The sequence below is a fragment of the Ambystoma mexicanum genome, chromosome 2q, assembly GCF_040938575.1.
Source record: "Ambystoma mexicanum isolate Mex_15411 chromosome 2q, UKY_AmexF1_1, whole genome shotgun sequence".
NCBI lineage: Eukaryota > Metazoa > Chordata > Amphibia > Caudata > Ambystomatidae > Ambystoma > Ambystoma mexicanum.
The window spans coordinates 214904762-214925251 of NC_090924.1; the positions used below are offsets into that span (position 1 = coordinate 214904762).

The following is a 20490-nucleotide window of genomic DNA, read 5'->3' on the forward strand; positions in this document are numbered from 1 at the left end:
CATCTTCGAGCAATCTTTGATAGACTTCCATCAGCTCAAGTAAGCGTTATGGTGGGTCTCATTAGGAGTTTGGTGGGAACAGTAAAATAGGAGTTATTTCAAATCCTGCTTCGTTTTCCCAGGACAGTGCTTAATTTGTGAACATGTTTGCTAGGGCTGAACTACTGGACTTATTTCTAAGTACCCGCAATTGTTGTCTCACACTCAGTTCAATTATTATGCAGATTTCTGGCAATTCTATTTTTTTGACTGTCAGTCGGTCTTAGTCACAAAGAAAGCCGCAACAGTGTGAGCCGAACTGGTGCTGCTGTTCTAGTTATCTAGTTTCATGAATAACAGTGAGCCGCTAGGGTACAATGCTGGGCATTCGGGAGTCAAAATATATTTCCAAGGAGCATAGTTCTCCATTATGAAGTGGTCTCAGCAGCACATAATGGAATAACAGAGAAGTATGCTTCTTGAAATATGTTTAGTCACATAGCATAGAACGAGAACAAGAATAACCATATGAAAACTACAAACAAACGAAAAGTCAGAATGACTAAATAGACTGTCACCTACTATCAAATAGGCAGCAAGGATTAAAAATGGAGAATTATGCGAAACAATGAAGAGAAATTAATTATATGAAAACACTGGAATTTCAAGATCATAGATTATAGAGTTGGGTAGTATTGTATATAGTATTGGCTTGCATTGCACTAGGCAGTGTAAGCCTCGGAATGTTGGAGTAATCTGGAACTCTGGGTTCTCTGGGAGTTCCAGGGATTACAGTTGGGTTTATCAGGGTGGGAGATCCTCACAGAAGGATGTATTTACCTTAGCTCCCCGATTACTTCTGATCTGAACCCTGTAGCTTAAATAAAGCTCGTACCTTTTATATCAGCTGGCTCCAGAGTCCTCTCTGCATTATTGCTTACCTTACTGGACCCCAGACACTACAAATATACATTGAGAAAGCCCTGTCCGGCGAAACGCATGTTGGCAAACAACTCAAGAAAAGAGAATCAATCGATTTTGATGTATGGACAATCCAGAAATTGGAATTTGGTTAACATATTTGGTGTACAGTAGACATACTGTCCAGAAATTGATCGAAATTAAGAATCATAAAGAATCATCAACTGATGAACTAAGAAGTCCACATTGGCTGTTTATATCGGATTTTGTGGCAAACACAAATCGTGAATTGGATAAACTACTCGAGAATGTCAAATGATATACTGTGGACAAGCAGTCAACACAGGGATTGAAAGAACAGATAGTCCAGAAATGTATTGAAATTACGCATTAAAAATTAATGAATTAAGTCTATAATGGCTCTATATATAAACATCGATTTCTGTTACAGTAGAACACAATATTAAACTCAAGTCACAAGACATATGATGTTTTATTAACTGCACTTTTTTTTTATAAACAACAATACTCCCCACTCATGTATAGTTTGATACACTAGAGTGTTGGAGCCATACATGATAATTATAATTTATACAGTAAACACAGTAGGCTGAACTGCTACTTAGCTTGCTCATTGCTCATGGCACTATCATATGTGAACATTGTTTGGAGGGAACCTCATTATGGTTGTATCCAAACACTGAAATGAAAAAAATAGTTATTTTGTTGGGTTTTATGCAGCACCCCGCTGACTTTTGCATGGTCCCATGTGCTATGAGAGTTGCAATAACAGGGGGGCTGGTTTTGAATATTTGGGATAGAGGTAAAATGTAAAATAGCTTTTCTGTTGCATTGGTGCGTGCAGGACCCCCGGGTTGTGCATGCAGGTGTGTTTCCAGGCATTTTGTGTCAGTTTCCTCGGGGAGGAAGAATAGCTCAGGGGTGACGCTTTTGTCTTGGAAGCAAGACAATGCGGCGCAACACAGGTCCCAATCCCAAACCTTCGCTTAGAAACCACTCGGTGGTATTAAGTGCGTTATAAATGAAGAATTAAAAAAAATAGCACTTGAGGAATCTGTGGCTAAAGGGGAGTCTTGTGTGTTCATGGTGTGTTGGTTCGAAATTGTGCAATACAAGTTGACAGGGAAGGTGCATTTGTGGCAGTTTTAGGTTGTGTTGGAAGGATGTTTAATTGCTATGTGTTAGTGGCTTAGTCACAATGTGTATTCTGTGGTAGAAAGTAGAATTTGAGCGTGTTAGTAAGGGCAGCAAGCCGCGCAGGCCCGAGGATCATTTGAAGCATGTTATCCGGGGCAGCCATGCGGACGTCCTAGCAGTGGTGGAACCCGGGAGCAGAGTCACTCTTGGGAGAGGGGCAGAGCTCCCCTCAGTGGGTGCAAACATCATAGCAGGCACCACCTAAGGCACACACAGTGGAGCAAAACAATTGCAAACTGATCGGGAAACAAGCAACAGCGGGGACACCCTGGAGCAAATCACAGTGGAGAGAAACAGAAGTTACAGTGGGCTACTAAGTGGTGCACTGCAATATTTCTTAGTTAAAGGACCTGTTGGGGCATGAGTCTCGGCTGTCTAAGGGGTCTGCCAGCATTGTTACTGTTGCTCGCTCCTACATTGGCCTCGGGGTTTCAGCATTCAATCCAGCTTCTGCGTTCATTGTGCAGGTTTTAGGGCACACTTGTCTTGGTCGTGGGGTTTGCATGGCATTTGCCACACATTTGTCTCCCCGCTCTTTTGCCATCCAAGGCATTTGGGTGCCTCTCCGGCTTCTTCTACATTTGCCTGGTGCAGACGTGGAAACGTTCCCCAGGGAGTAAGCCAAGTAGCAGCTTTGTTTGCTACGGCCACCCTAACATGGGACATCATGAAACATCTCAGTGTTACTTATTTTACCAGCCTCAGAAGGATGAAATTGTTACCTGGCTCATCCAAAGTATAAACTAGTGAATTGCAGCTTGCACACAGATATCTGCAGCAGGTGCATAAACCGACTGAGGTACCTTACAAATTATATTCAAAGTATATATTCTGCCGGTTTACCTACTGGAGTATAAGTAAACAAAATTGGTTGGTACAGGGAAAATGCAAATGTGGAGGGACGAGAAGAGCAAAATCAAAAAGCAATGGATGCACGACTTTAAATTAATCAGTAAGCCGACTTTCATGACCTTTTTTTTTAGAATGTCTGTGTCATTGCCGAAGGGGACTAGCCATGGGCAAAAGAGTCTTGGTCCTGCCACTGAACAGTGCAGTTCAGAACCCTGTCTCTGCTCCACTACATACCTAGAAGCGTATCTTTCATAGAATAGAAGTGACATGATAGGTTATTTATAACGCGATTAATAGCCAGAAGTTTCTAAGCGCGGACCCGGGGATCGATTCTGTGTTGTTCAGTGTCGTCTTGCTTTTGAGGCGAGCACGTTGCCCTTAAGCTATCCTCCCGAGACGAGAGAAAGCTCAGTACTACCACTGGCTACCATAGTGGGACTTTCCAGACCTCTCCCCTACACGAGATGCTGCAATCCGCAGGCATTGGGAATATCTGGGATATAATTATATAGGCGACTTGTTTCCCGGGGCGGAAGTTCCTGACAATGGAGGAATTTAAAACACAACATGGCAGTACAGGTGGGGCTGCTACAATACTACAGATTACTGGCGGCAATCCGGGCTAGATGGGATTCGTACCCCACTGAACTACTTGAAAATGATCTACTGGCTTATATATGAAACTCCAGTGGCGGCAGACATGTGCTCGCCACTATATACAGGGAGATATTGCTTGGAATACCGATGCAAGAAGACCCAGTATCAGAGGAGGACAAATATGACAAAAAAGCCAACAAACTCACAAAAAGTTTTCTCATGAGAGGGGATGATCCCACCATAATACAGAGAGACATTGAGAAAGCCAAGAGCACAACGAGACTCGAAGCATTACAACCCAGCGTCCTAAAAGATGCAGAAGACTTGGTATATGTCACAACATATTCACAGCAAAGTGGACAAATCAAGAAGATCATTAAAAAGAACTGGGAAACATTGTCACTGGATCCAAAATTAGCTAATCGTTTCCCGCCCCACCCCTTTTTGCTTACAGCAAGAGCAGGTCTTTTCGGGACCATCTGATTATGTCTGATTTTAGTCACAAGAAAGCTCAATTTACAACTTATAAGGGCTGCCTCCCTTGTAACAACTGTAATTGTTGTCATAATATTATCAAAGGCAATTACATTCATCATCCGTACAAAGGCAATAAAATCCTATTGAAACATAATTGTACATGCGATACAAAGAACGTTATCCACGGGATTAAGTGCCCTTGTGGCCTCTACTGTGGAGGTCTAACAGAAAGAAAAGCAAAACAAAGATGGGGCGAACATAAATCTAATATCCGTCTGGGATCTATCAAATCACCAGTGGCACAACAGTCCAAGGAATTTAAACATACAGTAGCACAGATACAGTTTGTCATCTTAGAACATGTTCAACTACCAAGACAAGGGGGAAATCTCCCAAAACTAATGCAACAAAGGGAAACATTTTGGATAGAGAGACTAGATTCAATGCATCCTAGAGGGATGAACATTGATTGGGATCTGTACTGCTACTTGTGATTGAATTTGTCAAACTTCCATAATTACACATGTTAAGTTATTAACTTTCTGTAATTGCTGTACTTTACTTCAATGTGGACTACCTATAATTGTACATTAGGGGTACAACCAGTATTTGACATCACCAATTGCTGATCCTTATTGTTGATAACCAGACACTATTGATTATAGGTACAATCAGAATTAGGTACAATCAGCATCAGTAACACACCTAATACATGCAGGAGTGATGTAATTACTCTCTAGAATTATATTGCCTATTGTGAGAAAAAGATTACCAATGATAATTGTAACATTAACTACGAGGAATTCATATTTGCATTTTACTTTTAAAAAAAACTATGAGAATTAGACCACAGAGAAAGGAAGATTTTCTAATAATCCGTAGTTAATTTACTTGTATTTTCCTTATTCAGATTTAAATCACAGCATGTCTGATGAAGTGTCAGAAGTCCAGATTTATTTGTACTTTATGAATATGGATACGGTCAATGCAGACCAATCTAATTAGACTGTCCATCAGGGACGATGGCTTAAAATGCAACATTGAGAACGTTATTCGGCAATCAATACAATCAATACGTACGCCCATTTTTTATTCTAAGATGGCGGGGAATGCTAGCTTCCACATGATGTCTAGTCTTTATCAGTCCTCTAGACAAGGGTCGTTGCTACGCGACAATTGCAAAAACAGGAAGAATCGAGCACACTCAACGCTTAGATCACAGGAGAAATAGCATTCTTGTGAATGTAAGTAGAGAAATCTTTCTTTACAGTTAAGCCTACTTAATGAAAGACATCATATCGCTAGGGACCTGAGAACTCCAGTGACAATAAGAACTGACCATTTTGTACCCACAGAATGGCGCCAAGAGGCATTTCAATCTGTAACACTAAAGACATACTTCAACTCTTCAGCATTTCGGCTGATCGACGCTGGAAAAGCTAATCTTGCCAATACTGTCCCTGGTGAGTGACTTGTTCACTTCAGTTGTATCACAATTTGACATAAAACAACCATAATTTGCTTAAATAGGCGACTCGAATAACATTACCCTACTGAACCTTACCTTACAGTGATTTAATTGGCAAAAATTAAATAGAACCCGCAAACCCGGGTATAGTTTGTTTGTTTTATTTGCTTGTATAGCGCACCGAGCCTGAGGGTATCTGGGCGCTTTTCTTGAGTCACATATTACAAGGTTATACATATATGCAGGTACGGTAAGTTAAACATTGAACAATACAGATTTTTATATATATATATATATATATATATATATAATATATATATAAATTTACAGAATGTACATTGTGCACAAGAAAGAGCAAGTAGAACTGCCCTTAGGTTAGGATGGCCTAAGGGAGGGAGCCCGTCGGCTCAAGGGATAGTCAAGTGGGAGGCCAGGGTATAGCAATATCAAATGAAGACAGCGCAGTATCTAAGCATCTGTTGAATCGTCCCTTGTTGGAGTGTCTTAGAGGCGCTTTGGACACAACAAAGGTACGCTACGCATAAAATGTGGTTGTTTTTTTAATAATACTTGATAAGGGCAATCACTAGAAAGTGATTCCATTTTTACATGTAATTACAGCAAGTCTCTGAACATAGACGAAAAAGTTGATAACTCCACACTCCTTATAGAAGTGCACACAATTTGTATAGTGTAGGTGAGTTTTTTATTTTTAACATCTTTTTAGCAATCACGCTTGTTCTCTCACATTTCCTCTGGTCTGGTCTAGGAGCGGGGCACAGCACTTTTGCCAGCAACTTGTCCCGTCACAGATCAATTCAGGGGTATGACAGTGAATAACCGAAGGAGAACATTTTGAGTAGTTATGGCCAAATATTTTCACCTTTAGGAACGGTATACTTTTCTGAGGCAGTTAACTACTAACATATCCACTCGTGAGGAGTGTCTTCACAGGTTAGTGAAGTGACCCTTTAATTTTACTTTGTATAATACGCCTATAATTTAAATAGAGACAAAGTCACTAAAATGTATTTATTTTGTTAAAATGTTCAGAAAGAAATATCCACTATATCAATACCTGAAGAAGGGCAATACGCCCGAAGCGCGCAGTACTAAGACAGCTGATGGACTCTCAAGCATACTTAGATAGTAATCCCCTGTCAAGATATCAGGATACCATCCAGTCTTAATAAAAATAGGAGACTGGCTTTTGCAAATCAAAGAAATTGATTTTCCACTGTTCGGTTTATGAAATTTCAGACTGTTTGGATTTTGAAAAATGATGTATAAAATCAACACTTGAAAAATGCAAATATTATCTATGTTGAATTGTTTTGTAAATATGATGTAAAGCACTTTTTTTGCATCGGTGAATACACTTACCAATAACGAATATTATTTAAACTCTCATGCAAATTATTTTTGAACATTTTTGACAGCTTATTTAGTTGTTTAGGTTGTGCCCCTGTTTGTACCTCGAGGAGTTCTCATGCAAAATATGGGTACCTGAAAGAGCAGCTCTGATAAACCTTCCTCTTTGCAAACCAGGATTTACCTTCCTGACTGCTCTGCACACGGGTCCCCTGGCCACCCACTGAAACTCGGGCCCAGCCTCCTGCATGTCCAGTTGCCACTGCACTGCCTCTGGGCTCCCCCAGCACTTAAGGGTCTGTATCTACAATCCTCCAGTCCCTTATCTCTCTGCACTTATGAGTTACCTGCCGGCAAAACTTATTGAGTTACCTGCACTTCTCCCCTTCCTCCCCCTGGCACTTCTCCCCGGACTTGCGCAATCTGAATGACACTAGGCCTAGTAAGATTGTTGATTTGTCCTCCTTTTGTCCCCCCTCATTGTCTTGTTGCGCCTAGAAACACTTGTCTACAGGCGCGCTATAAATGACATATCATATAATACCAACATAGACAAGAACCCAATGAGGGTGTATGGCACAAGCAGGGCATCAAGAATGCAGGGGCGCTGACCTGACCTTGGAGCTCTCAGTGAAAAGGCCTGAATGGGGCTCAGGGCGAGCACAGCTTCCGGAGTACAGGCTGTCTGAAGAGAGAGTGGCGGAGAGAGACGAGTAGGCCTGGAGAAAAGCGTCCGGAACGATTACCGGACTATGAGAGACTGTGAAGAGACCTATGAAATCAAGATGGCTGCATTGGAAGGGAATTCTCAGGAAGCAGTCGAAAAGGATCCAGTCACGAAACAGGAAATCAAAGCAATATTGGGAGAGCTGAAGGAAATGAGATCGTAACTACAGTCATCAACTGTGGAACTAAGGGGTGGGATTGAAAAGGTTGAAAAGAAATAATAGAAGGTCTGGAAAACAATCTCTATCTACAGACCTTCTAGAATTAAATTATGAAAAAAGTTAGAGAGAAACAATACAGGGATTTGGCACTTAAACTGGTTGACTTGGAAAAACATGGGAAAGGTTTATCCTGGAAATATTTGGGGCCTCCAAGAAGCCAAATTAATCTCCTGAACTGGTAGAATTAACAATCCAGAGGCTGATTAATATCATTTTTAGAGAAGAAGAGCAAGTGTTAGTGAAGATAGACAGGCCCAGGAATACAAGGTCAAAGAAAAAACTCGGAAAATAAATGTAGAGGGAGGACATTCATAGAATACGAAGAAAGGAAAGTCTTGATACTTCCGGACCTTTCGTCGTTAACGCTGGCAAAGAGAAGACAATGTAAGCAGCTCACCACATGGCTGCAAAGCAAGCAAATGATTTATCTTTGGCTGTACCACTTTGCTTTGGCATTTGAATTTGGAGACCAAAGGCATGTCCTGAGAGAGCCAGGAGACAAACGTCTGATCACTAGAAAAGAGGACTGGTACACCCAGAAATGGAAGCGATACAATTATGCAGCACACATGAAGATCCTGAAATCTCACATAAGACCAACGAATGAGAAACAATGGATCGGATTAAAGAATGCAATAATGCCTCCGTTAATGGTCAGAGGGTAACTTTGGGTCCCAAAAACCACTTATGAAGAGGAGTTCAAGGACACTTGATGTTTGGACCCTTCTGGAAAACATTGTAGAAAAATAAGATAACGGAAAAACTGTCCATATGGCCGTCACCTTTGAGCTCTGTCTGGACACCCCTCTTTCTGTGGGACAAAGCAGAACCGGAGAGGTTTCAGTTGCAGTTTGAGAGCTGTCTTGAAAGAGATGGACCGATGTGGTGGGAAGGGATGTTTTTGGAAATTGGTACACTGGAACGGGAGTGGGGATTAGTTAAGCTCTCAATATTTCGTTACCTGCAACTTAATGGAATACTATCCCATGAGAAATTGAAAAGAAAGTTATCAAGGCGCCTAACAAAATTTGAAAAACTCCTCAACGGTTTTCTAGGGAACAAGGGATTGATGATAGCTGCTATATATGCCTGTATAAGAGACACATGGTGGAGTCAAAGGAAAAATCGAAGGAAAATTGGGAGAAAAACCGAGCAACCCCACTTTTTAGTAAGATATGGGGTCTAGAATGTGCCAAAATATGGTGAAGAAATCATGTTCCGTACAGTTTCAGTAGTATGGGATCAAGCTCTTACAAAGATGGCAGACCCCTCCAGGTAAACTGGCAAAAATGTACCTGAGCTGTTCACATTTGTGTTGGAACGAATGTAGGGTTAGGAACCATTATCCATGTGTGGTCATCCTGCTCAGCACTACAGTGATATTGGGCGGGGCTTGCATCATGGATAAAGGAGATTGGGAGCAATCTCTGCCACTCAAGCCAATGAAGCTACTGTTTGGTGTTTCCCCAGTGGGGGAGGACGCAGTCAGCGTAGCACAGATGACGTATCATTTACTCCCTGAAAAAAGAGTTTGTATCGCACAGGCCTAGGGGAGAGATAGACAACCCCACCCCCCAGTAAGCCAGAACGGACTGCAAAACCCAGGGAACTCTATCAAATGGAGAGCCTAACAGAAAGGAAGCATGAATCGGATAACAACCTAGAGATGGAATGCCTCCCCCTTTGGTCGAAATATGGGGACCACAAGGTGGGGAGGGAGGTCAATAAGACACTTGTCAAAGAGAGGTTGCATAGCGGACCCAAGTACATAGAGGTGAATGGATATGTGTCCAGGGGATTACAATGTAAGTGTACAGTGAGAAGGCACCCGTGATAATGGACTTTAAGGGACAGATCCTGCGTTTGGGGAGAAGTGGTGGGGGGGGGGGCTGGAGGGGTAGACATTAAGTACAAAGTTGGATGTAACATGTGATTTGGGTTATTTGTCACATTGCCTATGATACTAATTGAACAAGTAATACACTTCAATTGGGAGAATAAAAGTATTCGCAAAGCCACCAGTTTTGGCTTGTGTTTTGGTATTAGACAGATATTTGCCAGGAAATGACATAATATGTGCAGGTTCACTCAAAATGTTCCAGCTGTTGCCATATTATCACCAGATTGTACCCTAATGGCAGTGCATAGCAAATGCCTAGCTGATGCCTGAACGCAAGGCAAAGCTGTTGGCGTTGCCAATGCTTGTTGGCTTTAGTTTGCCTCCCTAAGTAACACGCTATGGGTGACTTGTTTGCTATGCTTAGGGAATCAAGCTGAACCTCACTGATTAGGTCCAGCAAAGCCGTAGGGGGAAAAGTCTGGAAGAGTCTGCAGCACTTTCAGCTCTTCTTGTCACACATACCTGAAGGTTTCCGGCCTGAATAGAACATATCTTTGTGTGGAAGGCTGCCCTGCCAGCCGTTTTAATGATATTGTCTGGTAAGTACTGACTACATAACCTCACATTTTGTTAGTAAATATGAACAGTGTATGCACGCATACACTATCATGTGTTTTGTAGGACATGTTTCAAAAACGTATATAATGTAAGCTCTGGTGCTTTTGGCTACTCCTGCATCCACACCCAAAGGAAATTAGGCACCCCTGATTGCAACCCTGACCCACCCAGAGAAAAATGAATCTTGGAGCCAGGCCTGCTACATTCATGAGAATTGTTGTGAGTTCCTACTTCCGTTGCCAATGATAGTAAACACTTAGAGACTGTCTGTACTGTAGCCATACCAGCAACTCGGGGTCCTCGAGGAGCACACAGACAGCGAGACGAGCAGCAGGCCAGACGCCACTGCCTCTGTCAACAAGCCAAGGGCATGTGCTATCCAGCAATGCTGCGTCATTTGTTGGGGCAGCCTAACCCTTCATCACAATCTCCAGCTTGATGAACCACAACTGCCTCCCCGAGGGAAAGCTCCCCTTCTACCTCCACACACACACCCCCACACATTCTTACCTATGTGGTTTGAAAAGAAGGATCCCACTTGGAACAGAACATGAGTGAAACCCAAAATGTTTTAAATCTCATCACAGGGCAAGCAAGACCAATCAAGCCACGGCAAAGATGCATTACTATCTATTTGCAGCCTGCATCCTGTATGGAAAACAAATACAAATTCTCAGAGGGTTCAAGAGGCTTATGAAGCCGGGACTCTCTTCGCCTTGAAGTCTGTACATTTAAGTTGTCGTTCTCAATAGAAAGGCCCAGCAGTTTCTGCCTGGAATTGCTTGCCTGTTGAGCTTTGTAAAACCAGAGATCACTTGAGGTTTAGGAAAATCTTGAATGCATGGTTGTGGAAATCTGTTTTTTAAAGTGTTTAAATGGATGTACTCTTTTAAACCAAACGGAAAGCTTTTATGCATTTTGGGAGTTTTTGTGTTTTTCATATATATAGATGTTCAATTACAAAGCTCTTTCTTGCCTTTGGGCCAGGTTCGAACTATAGACAAACTTTAAATAAATAAATAAATAAGGATCAGGGCGTTTCGCACACATGCATGCCTGATAGCCTGAAGGCAGTGCCAACTTAGAGTCTTTTTATTCACATCAAGCTTTGACCTGTATTGGCTCCTTTCTTTTCTGTTGGCTTTTCGTTCAAATAGTTTCATGTATTTCAATAGCACATTGTAGCCTACGGGCAGAAACCTTCCCACACTTTGGTCACTCAAAGGTGCAATGCAGAGCTTCACTGTGAAGGCAACATTTCTTTGTTAAAGGCTACTTGTTGAAAGGGTCCTCTGTGAATCCTAAGAGGAAAACATTTTACATTGTCTGAAGCCAGCTTACATTTACGGGTAGCTAAGGTTAGAGTGGAATTATACCAAAATGTCTGAAAGTTTAAAAGTGCTGGAACTTTCAATGGTATTTCCAAGATTTTTTACAATGATCTGGTCGTGCTGAAATCTCTATTTCCTTTGCAAATAGTCAAACTGAGCCTGGTGCTTATTGTGTATTTATTGTATCAGTTGTGTTTCAGTGAGAAGCTTACTCTCAAGCCCTCCCTGGAAGCCTCTTTGGAGTTGTACCCAGGGTGTTCAACTACTCTACTATAAAGAATTGCACTTGTGGACGTTACTTCTTAGTAGATTCATGCGCCATGCAAAAAAAAGTACACGCCACACAATTATTGATAATAATTGGTGTTTTTAGTATTTATGTACAGTTGCCCTTTGTGATAACACGTGTTTCGGCGGATGCCCCCGCCTTTTTTCAAATCAGGGCTATTGTGATTTCAACAAAAATAGGTGCATTCATAAAATTGTACCCAGAAATGACCCAATTCATATGTATGGTGTCCAAACGTTGCAAAGTATCAGTAGCACATCAATCACATAGATATATCCATATCATGAAAAGAAAAGTAACATGTATGATAAATTAATGTGTAACCGCACACCATATTACAAGCAGCACAGACATTGAGGGTGGGGCGAAGGGTGGGATGATTTGAGGTAAAACAATGCACAGAAAAAAAGAAAAAGAAAAATGAAGTGACTTGGATTTAACACGTTTCTAAATGCGCCGTTAAACTTTGACACAGTTGTACTTATTGTTGTTAGGGTCATACTCATGTTGTCTTATCCTGTCGTTTTGCCTTAATAATAATAATTTCGCATTTATATAGTGCTACGAACCCTCAGGTATCTGAGCGCTGCTTATTATTACCCACGGTGCGTGGTGCTCATTTATCGACCTCGGAACGATGAAAGGATGTCAAAGCGAGCGCTCTACTCGCTGTGCCACTTGACCGGCTGATCAGTGAATATCCTTACAGCCTATGTTTACAGTCATGGGTTCAATCCCAACTTGTCAAGTGAATACGTATTGAATCCTTATGTGATACAATAGTCCATGTCCTATGGTAATATTATCTCTGCACGTTTTAAGATAAGCTTGCTTCCTTATTATTTTCTGAAGTATCTAAATCTACTTTCCATCCTCTCATTACTCATTACGTTGCTGGTTGTTAATTTGTATCGTAAATTGGAAGCGCGGGTGCGGCGTTATTCAGCATCTAAAACGGTTCAGTTTTTGAGCCTCACAAAGATCGTTTGATTAGAGGTTTGAATTCTCACACTAACAATATGCAAAGCTGTCCTCGCGGTCGTGCGCTATACATTCTATATTTAGGGCTTAACTGCAAAGTCTAAATGTTCTTCACATTCGTGCGCTCTGGTCCGCGTCTGACCTCCGACTGATTCCCTATGGTGTTATGGTGTTTACTCGGCGTCATGACAACTGCTTGAGTCCTACCTTGTTTTTCATTATGGCCGCCATACTTTGGTTAGGTGACTCGCTTCCCATTCTCTTTGTAATGGATCATCTTTGCCAAAAAACTATATTAGAGAATTTAGGTTGACTATTTGGCATTCCACACCTCAATAGATCTGTCATTATACTGATTGCCTACACTGCAAAGAATGTCTTAGTTTATTAGCACCCTGACACCCGCGCTGATCCTACCTTAGTTGCCATTGTGGCCTCTAAGCTTTCATTTGGATATGCAATTCCCATTTTAATACATGTGAGGATTTCAGTTAACTCAAGGAATGTCTCAAATGGCATTTTAACAGTACTTAAACAATTAACAAAGTACTTTACCTGATGTAATATGTATATGCGTATAGTCAGTGTAAACAATAAATTGCACATTCTACTCTTTTATCAGTTCGCTAATTACACAGAGATTCTAAGAGGAATCATAAAAAGGAAGACATCTCATTATCTGAATTGAGACCTCTCTCTACTACTCGGAATTTACAAATTAGTTTAGCTTCTTCCAGCCTTAGTGTGAGTTCCTGATTCCCGCCCTTGGGTCCTAGAGTCACTTTCTTAAGGCCCAGGAACCTGATGGATTTTTTGTCACTCAACTGATGATTCTTCTGCCAGTGGTGTGCTAATGTCGGATTTGTGTCTTGACTTCCAATCGATGACATGTGTTCACGTACCCTAACTCTCAATTGTCTAATCGTACTTCCAATGTACATTAGTCCGCATTGATATACAATAGCATAGATCACAAACTTGGATTTACAATTGATATAATCTACAATTTTATGTTTGATGCCATTCAAGTCTTCAAAGTTCACTGTGTTGTCCATTGCATATTTACACATCCAGCATGAGCTGCATTTTCTGAAGCCCATCGGTAGTTGTGGCAGCCATGTAGAAGTGGTTTGGATTATATTTTCTCAGAGAAAAGAGGGACTTAGAATATTCTTGAGTGTTCTAGCCTGCCTGAAGATCATAGATGGACTCTCTTCAATAAAATCTTCGATATGCGTATCTAACCTTAAAAGATGCCAGTTCCTTTTCAGAATCTTTCGTAAGTCGAGTTGTTGGCACAGTATGTTGTGATGAAACTAATTTTATCTGTCCTAGGTTCCTTTTGCACCTTTGGGGTCAGTGTATTTTCTCTGCTCAGTTTCCTTTCTTTGTCTCGTGCTGTTGTTATGATTTTGTTACTCTACCCTCTTGCTTTAAATCTGGTTGTAAGCAGATTGCACTCATTATCAAATGTATGTTGTTCTGTGCAGTTTCTTCATGCCCTTATATACTCTCCTTTGGGAATGTTCCTGATCACAGGATTGTGATGGCAACTTGGGGCATAAAGAGTTGGATTTGCCTCCGTTTCTTTCCTATACGTTTGTCATAAGTTTATTATTTGACACATAAATGATCAGGTCCAAAAAGCTCATTCTTTCTGCGCTACAGGTTCCTGTGAATTCTATGTCCAGTTGATTCTGGTTTTCCCTTCTCATGAACTGTTCCAAATCATCCTCTTCTCCTTTCCAGATTAACAGAACATCATCTATGTATCTGATCCATAGAATTACATTCTCCTCATATGCTCCATCACTATATATGTGTTGATCCTCATCCATCAACATTACTAGGTTTACCAATGCTGGGGCATATTTCACACCCATGGCAACACCTCTTGTTTGGCTATAGAACTCTTGGTTAAACAGAAACACATTGTTTTGCAATGTAAGTAGAAGCATCTCCTTCAACATTTTGACCGAATGATAGTTTGAAGCTGTGTCTTGTTGAAACACGCATTCAATAGTTTATAATGCTGTGTCAGGTTTGATTGACGTGTAAAGGTCTTTGACGTCCCATGTTGCCAGTAAAAACCCTGAATGCCATTCCACTTTTGAAACTTCAATTATCGCTGACGCTGTGTCCTTCAGATAGGATTTCACTGTGGTTGGGATTGAACCCATGACTGTATACACAGGCTGTAAGGATATTCACCGATCAAGGCAAAACGAAAGGGTAAGACAACATGAGTATGACCCTAACAACAATAAGTACAACTGTGTCAAAGTTTAACGGCGCATTTAGAAACGTGTTAAATCCAAGTCACTTCATTTTTCTTTTTCTTTTTTTCTGTGCATTGTTTTACCTCAAATCATCCCACCCTTTGCCCCACCCTCAATGTCTGTGCTGCTTGTAATATGGTGTGCGGTTACACATTAATTTATCATACATGTTACTTTTATTTTCATGATATGAATATATCTATGTGATTGATGTGCTACTGATACTTTGCAACGTTTGGACACCATACATATGAATTAGGTCATTTCTGGGTACAATTTTATGAATGCACCTATGTTTGTTGAAATCACAATAGCCCTGATTTGAAAAAGGCGGGTGCATCCGCCGAAACAAGCGTTATCACAAATGGCAACTGTACATAAATACTAAAAACACCATTTATTATCACAATAATAGTGTGGCGTGTACTTTTTTTTTGCATGGCGCATTAATCTACTAAGAAGTAACGTCCACAAGTGCAATTGTTTGTTTACAAACGGAGTAGAGGAACCATAATTCTCCATTCAGTTACCCAATTCATGCGACACAAACTTGCCCACAACGGAAAAAAGGGCACTGAGGTCCACTTTTTAGTATCCACAGTGAATGTTGCTCAATAAGCAGTTACTCTACTATAAAGGTCTACCTCTTATTCGGAGCCTAATCCCTGCAAAACATTACGATCATGAAGCAATGTGACAGAACATACAGCACTACATTCCAATGCCCCGCAGTAAACATGGAAACCCCCCTCTAATGTGAAATTGAATGAAATGACGTATAATAGTACTGTCTACTCCCATTTTACAAACCGGTATAGCCACAGATTTGTTGGGAATCTAAGCAGTTTCACATGACACAACAACCAATGCACTAGAAGTGCACCTGCCTCTTCTAGTAGCCACAAAAGTAAAATAAAGCTCATCTCATTTTCATTAGTGGCTTTGTTGCAAGGCAAAACCCTTATCTGCCATTGGCGTGCCAGTGCTACTGATAGATTTATAGACCTGAGTTTGATTTGTACTGAGCATTATGGTAGCTCGTGCCTCTTGGAGGCCCAAAAGGCCTGGTACGGCTCTTGCTGCAACTCTATTAAGTTTCTTTGCAACATTGGAATGTTTGACGTTCCATTGCAGACAATGCAGACGCAGGGGCATTAATGGCTGGTAGAAGACTTCTCTCCAAACATTCCAATGCTTCTCATTTGTCTCTCCTGTTTTTAAAAGAACATTAGCACCTTCGGTGGGTGCAGGAACCAATCAGCTCGCTCCAAATGTGGGCCACACACACTCACCCCCAATCATCATTTTTCGTAAAGAGCTCTCCAGCACCTGTCTTCCACCCAGACTTCTTGTGCCCACCGGACTCCCAAAAAGGCCCCACCAAGCCCATTAGCCAGGGTCTAATCTTCTGTCTGTCACCTTCCAGGGTGCCTGCCGTTAGATAGTGCTGCTTCACATCCCCTGCCCACCATGGAAATGAAAGAGGAGCTCTACTCACAGCTTCCATTTTCATTGCAGCCATTTCTAAACCAACCGTCCACTTGCCATGTTGCCATGGGTCATTTTACAAAAACCTTTTATACACTATTACCCCTTCAGGTTTGGCTATTAGCAATAATACTCACGTGAGCGGGATTGACCAGCTGATTACGACATTACCGTCCAAGCAAGCCAGCTGCCGCGAATATTGTTACTAAATTCTGCCCTCATTGAATAGAATAGTCTAATAGCATTATAGCCCTTCTCCGCTGGGCGATACCGTCTGTTAAGGCACTCCCCATCTTTGTTGCTCATAACTTTTTGATAGGGCATCAGTGGTCGGAATATCCCTTAGCACATGAAAGCCATTAGTGCCCTCCCATAAACTAATCAGAATCCTTGGAATGCAGTCAATAATCTGTTATTGACCGCATTACAAACAGGAATTCATTTATCTATTAGGATTTGTAAAGCACACATCAGTCCAAAGGCATCGTGGTGCTGTTACAGCAAGCATGTTAGATATAGCAGTAGGCAAATATCATCTGGTTACAGTGGAGCAGAGGTGCAGTTACATACATAGATACATCTGGTTACAGTGGAGCAGAGGTGCAGTTACATACATAGATACAACTGTAGGTACAAAGCAGGCAGTATTCATACTTATTTACATTTGTCAGCGGGCAACATTCTGCAGCGGGTTCCTCGCATGCAGTTTTGCAGGCAGTATTCTATTTAATTTTACCTCAGTGCCTATTGCCCTCGCCTTTGACATGACGCCTTGACTTTAGGCGGGTATTATCCTGCAAGAACGACCCATCTCATGCTCTATAAAGCTTTGATAACCAAATGCACAGCGAAGCCTTGGCGGTACATAGCAAGAAAAAACATGGAAGAACAGCGAGGGGGCAGGATAAGAAGGATGGGGGCGAATTGCCCCACGCTGATTTACATTTACCGAGGTCTCCAATTACGAAAAATGTCCATTAACTACAACATTATTCTGCAAAAAGTAGAATCTTATTAGAACAGGCATCGACAGGATAATATAGCAAGGGGCGCGTGTACATAGCGAGCCAACGTAATGCCCTAGTTAAAGGGTGATACCTTTCTTCCTTTGAGCCTTCAAAGATGACTGTTTGATTGTGTTGGGTGAACTTGTTGCACGAGTCCATCATTCATTTCAGCGGAGGGCAAAAACCAGAGGACCTCTGTTGTCTTTCCAAAGAGGTTTTTCCAAGTTGTGTTGACGGTGCAGTTAGCCCTAGCCAGCCTGATCAGGGACATTCTCCCTCTTTTTCAGTTTGTTGTTGTATTCCTTAGTAAATAAGTGTTTTTGTCGTAGATGCCTGCGCTTCCACATGACCAACCTGTGCAGCACAGAAATGTTCCTGCTGTGCACAATATTTCAGTCCTGCCTGGTAACAGTTCCTGCGAAATTGCATAATACATATTTGCATATGTGGTCAGGTTTGACTAATTGTGCCTCTAGTGGGTAAAACTATCACCCAGTCTCCAATTCTCCTTACATGCTTTGGCTTGTAAATATAACTAAACACACATGATTCTTTGCAGGGTTATTTCCAGGAAACAGTGCTGTATTATGGATTTTACACCAATGAAACGATCTGGAAGGATGTAAACCTTGCTTCCTACAGCATGCAGCTGGCCTACATCTTCACCATCGGATTCTACCTGTTGATCTGCTTCCTTTGCTTGGTATACAGGTAAGGCTCTTTCAGTCTTGATTAAGGCGTTGGCTGACTGTCATGGGGGCTGTTGGGGACACAATCCAAGATTCACAATCTATATATTGCATAGAGACATGCACATAATATATATGGAATTGGCAACATCATATATTGAGATGACGATGGGATAAATGACCCCCTACCGCGCTTTATAAATCAGCCAAGTTCCTTCAGAAGGTCATGTACTTGCAATATTCCTTTTGATAAATGGCCACACACTGTCATCCCCTTTAATACCTGGCATCTTGGTTAATGTATTGCAAGAGATCTTCCAGTTGCTGCTACACATAATCAAAGAAGAATCTGGTTGGGTTAAAACAAATTCTAATAACAAGCAGCTTCTAATGGGTTGCAGAAAAATGCATCTAGAAATCGTTTTCGTTTTGTACTTTAAAATAAGCAATAACATGCAGGTTCTTACATGTGTGTGCAGTGCACAATATAAAACAATACTAACATAAACAGTGACTTATTAGTTAATGACTGTAAAGTCTCATAGAATGCGATTTTAGAAGAAAGGAATGTGTAAAGCTTAAAACGGCTATAATTAAGTGCTGCAGTGACAGCTGGAATTTTGCTCCGTGCTGGCTCCAGCATCTGTCATTGTGACGTCACAACTGAAGCGTAATAATGGATTGTAGATCAGCAGCGATGTCATTTTCTTTTTACAGGTCAGTTGTGATGTCACAACTAGTCTGCAATAAGAACATTATTTACAGGCTTTTATACTGGCCATGCAGGCTGCCATGTATTACATATGCTATACACTGAGATACAAACATTTTATACTGAGATGTACATTATATTCATATGCACACATTTGATATTGAAATGTCTACACTGTGATACTTTTTTATTTATTTATTTTGTTTTTGTAAATCGCCTAACAGCCCAGAGGCATCGAGGTGCTGTTTCAAGAAGGTGTCTTAGTTACACGACCTGAGAGGCAGTGCAAGAGTTACAGGTAGCATGTGCCTTACAGGTAGAAGTGCAGACATGGAAACATACATGAGATCCTTGTATTCTACCATATAGTTACACAAACATATATTTAAACTGGTATACAAAGATATAGTATGTGAGAAGTATACATTATATACTGACATATTTAAACACATACACTGTACACTACGATATATAAACTGCATGATCAGATGTATACACTGCATACTAAAATATGATATATTTATATAGCGCCTATACACAATGTGTTCCAAAGCGCTTCAGTCTAGGGAGGGAACAAGGGAAAATACAATGACATTCTTACAGGCCATGAACAATAAGAATGTGAAATTAACTATCGTACTCGGCCTGACGACATTTCAGATAGTGAAAGAGCTAAGAAACAAATAAGGAAGGGGGGAGGGGCGGGGAAGGAATTGGGAACAGACAAGCGACTACCGTACTAGGCCTGACAACATTTCTGGTAGAGCCAGAGATTTACAAGCGGTGAAGGAGAAGGAAGGAGAAGAACAAAAGAAGCGACTATCGTACTAGACCTGACGGCATTTCAGATAGTGCTGGTGGGGTGGGATGTTGCGGGGGGCAGAAGAAATAAATAAGGGAGGGGGAAGAGACAAACATTGATGCTATCATACTAGGTCCAAGGATAGTTCTGATAGAGTAAGTGCATAGAAAAACATAAGGGGAGGGGGAGGAGAGAGGGAGAGATGGAGAGACAGGGAGTAAAACAGAGAAAAAGAGTGGAGAAGCAAGAGGGGAGAGCGAAGACAGTTGCAGAAGTCAAAATAACACATAATGTTGCAAGAGAACAGCAAATGCAGGCCAGGATTCAAGATGTAGATGGGCAGGGCATGATTCAGGGCCACCCTGAGTATGAAATGTCGGGGAAGGGGCGAAGCGCCAAGAGTTAATGAGTCCATAAAAGTCAAATCCAAGCATTGCCAACAAGACGGTGATGGTAAACCATAATGAATCAAGACAGACTCCTGCAGTGGTTAGAAGTAGGGGGGCACAGGGACAACAAGGCAACCGGGGGGGCACACGGACAAGAGGCAATCAGAGGGGGTGGGAGGCACGTGGACAACAGGCAAATGGGGGGGCACGTGGACAACAGGCAACCGGGGGATGT

General features: G+C 41.5%; 1 protein-coding gene across 3 annotated transcripts in view; it reads left to right on the forward strand.

Annotated features, from left to right (window-relative positions):
* Window positions 1-20490, forward strand: part of TMC5 (transmembrane channel like 5) — a 662848-nt gene that overhangs the window by 291535 nt on the left and 350823 nt on the right. For all 3 annotated transcript variants that reach the window (XM_069647144.1, XM_069647145.1, XM_069647146.1), the window contains exon 10: window positions 18223-18374. In XM_069647144.1, coding sequence (XP_069503245.1) covers window positions 18223-18374 — 152 coding nt within the window. The remainder of the gene's footprint in view (window positions 1-18222; window positions 18375-20490) is intronic.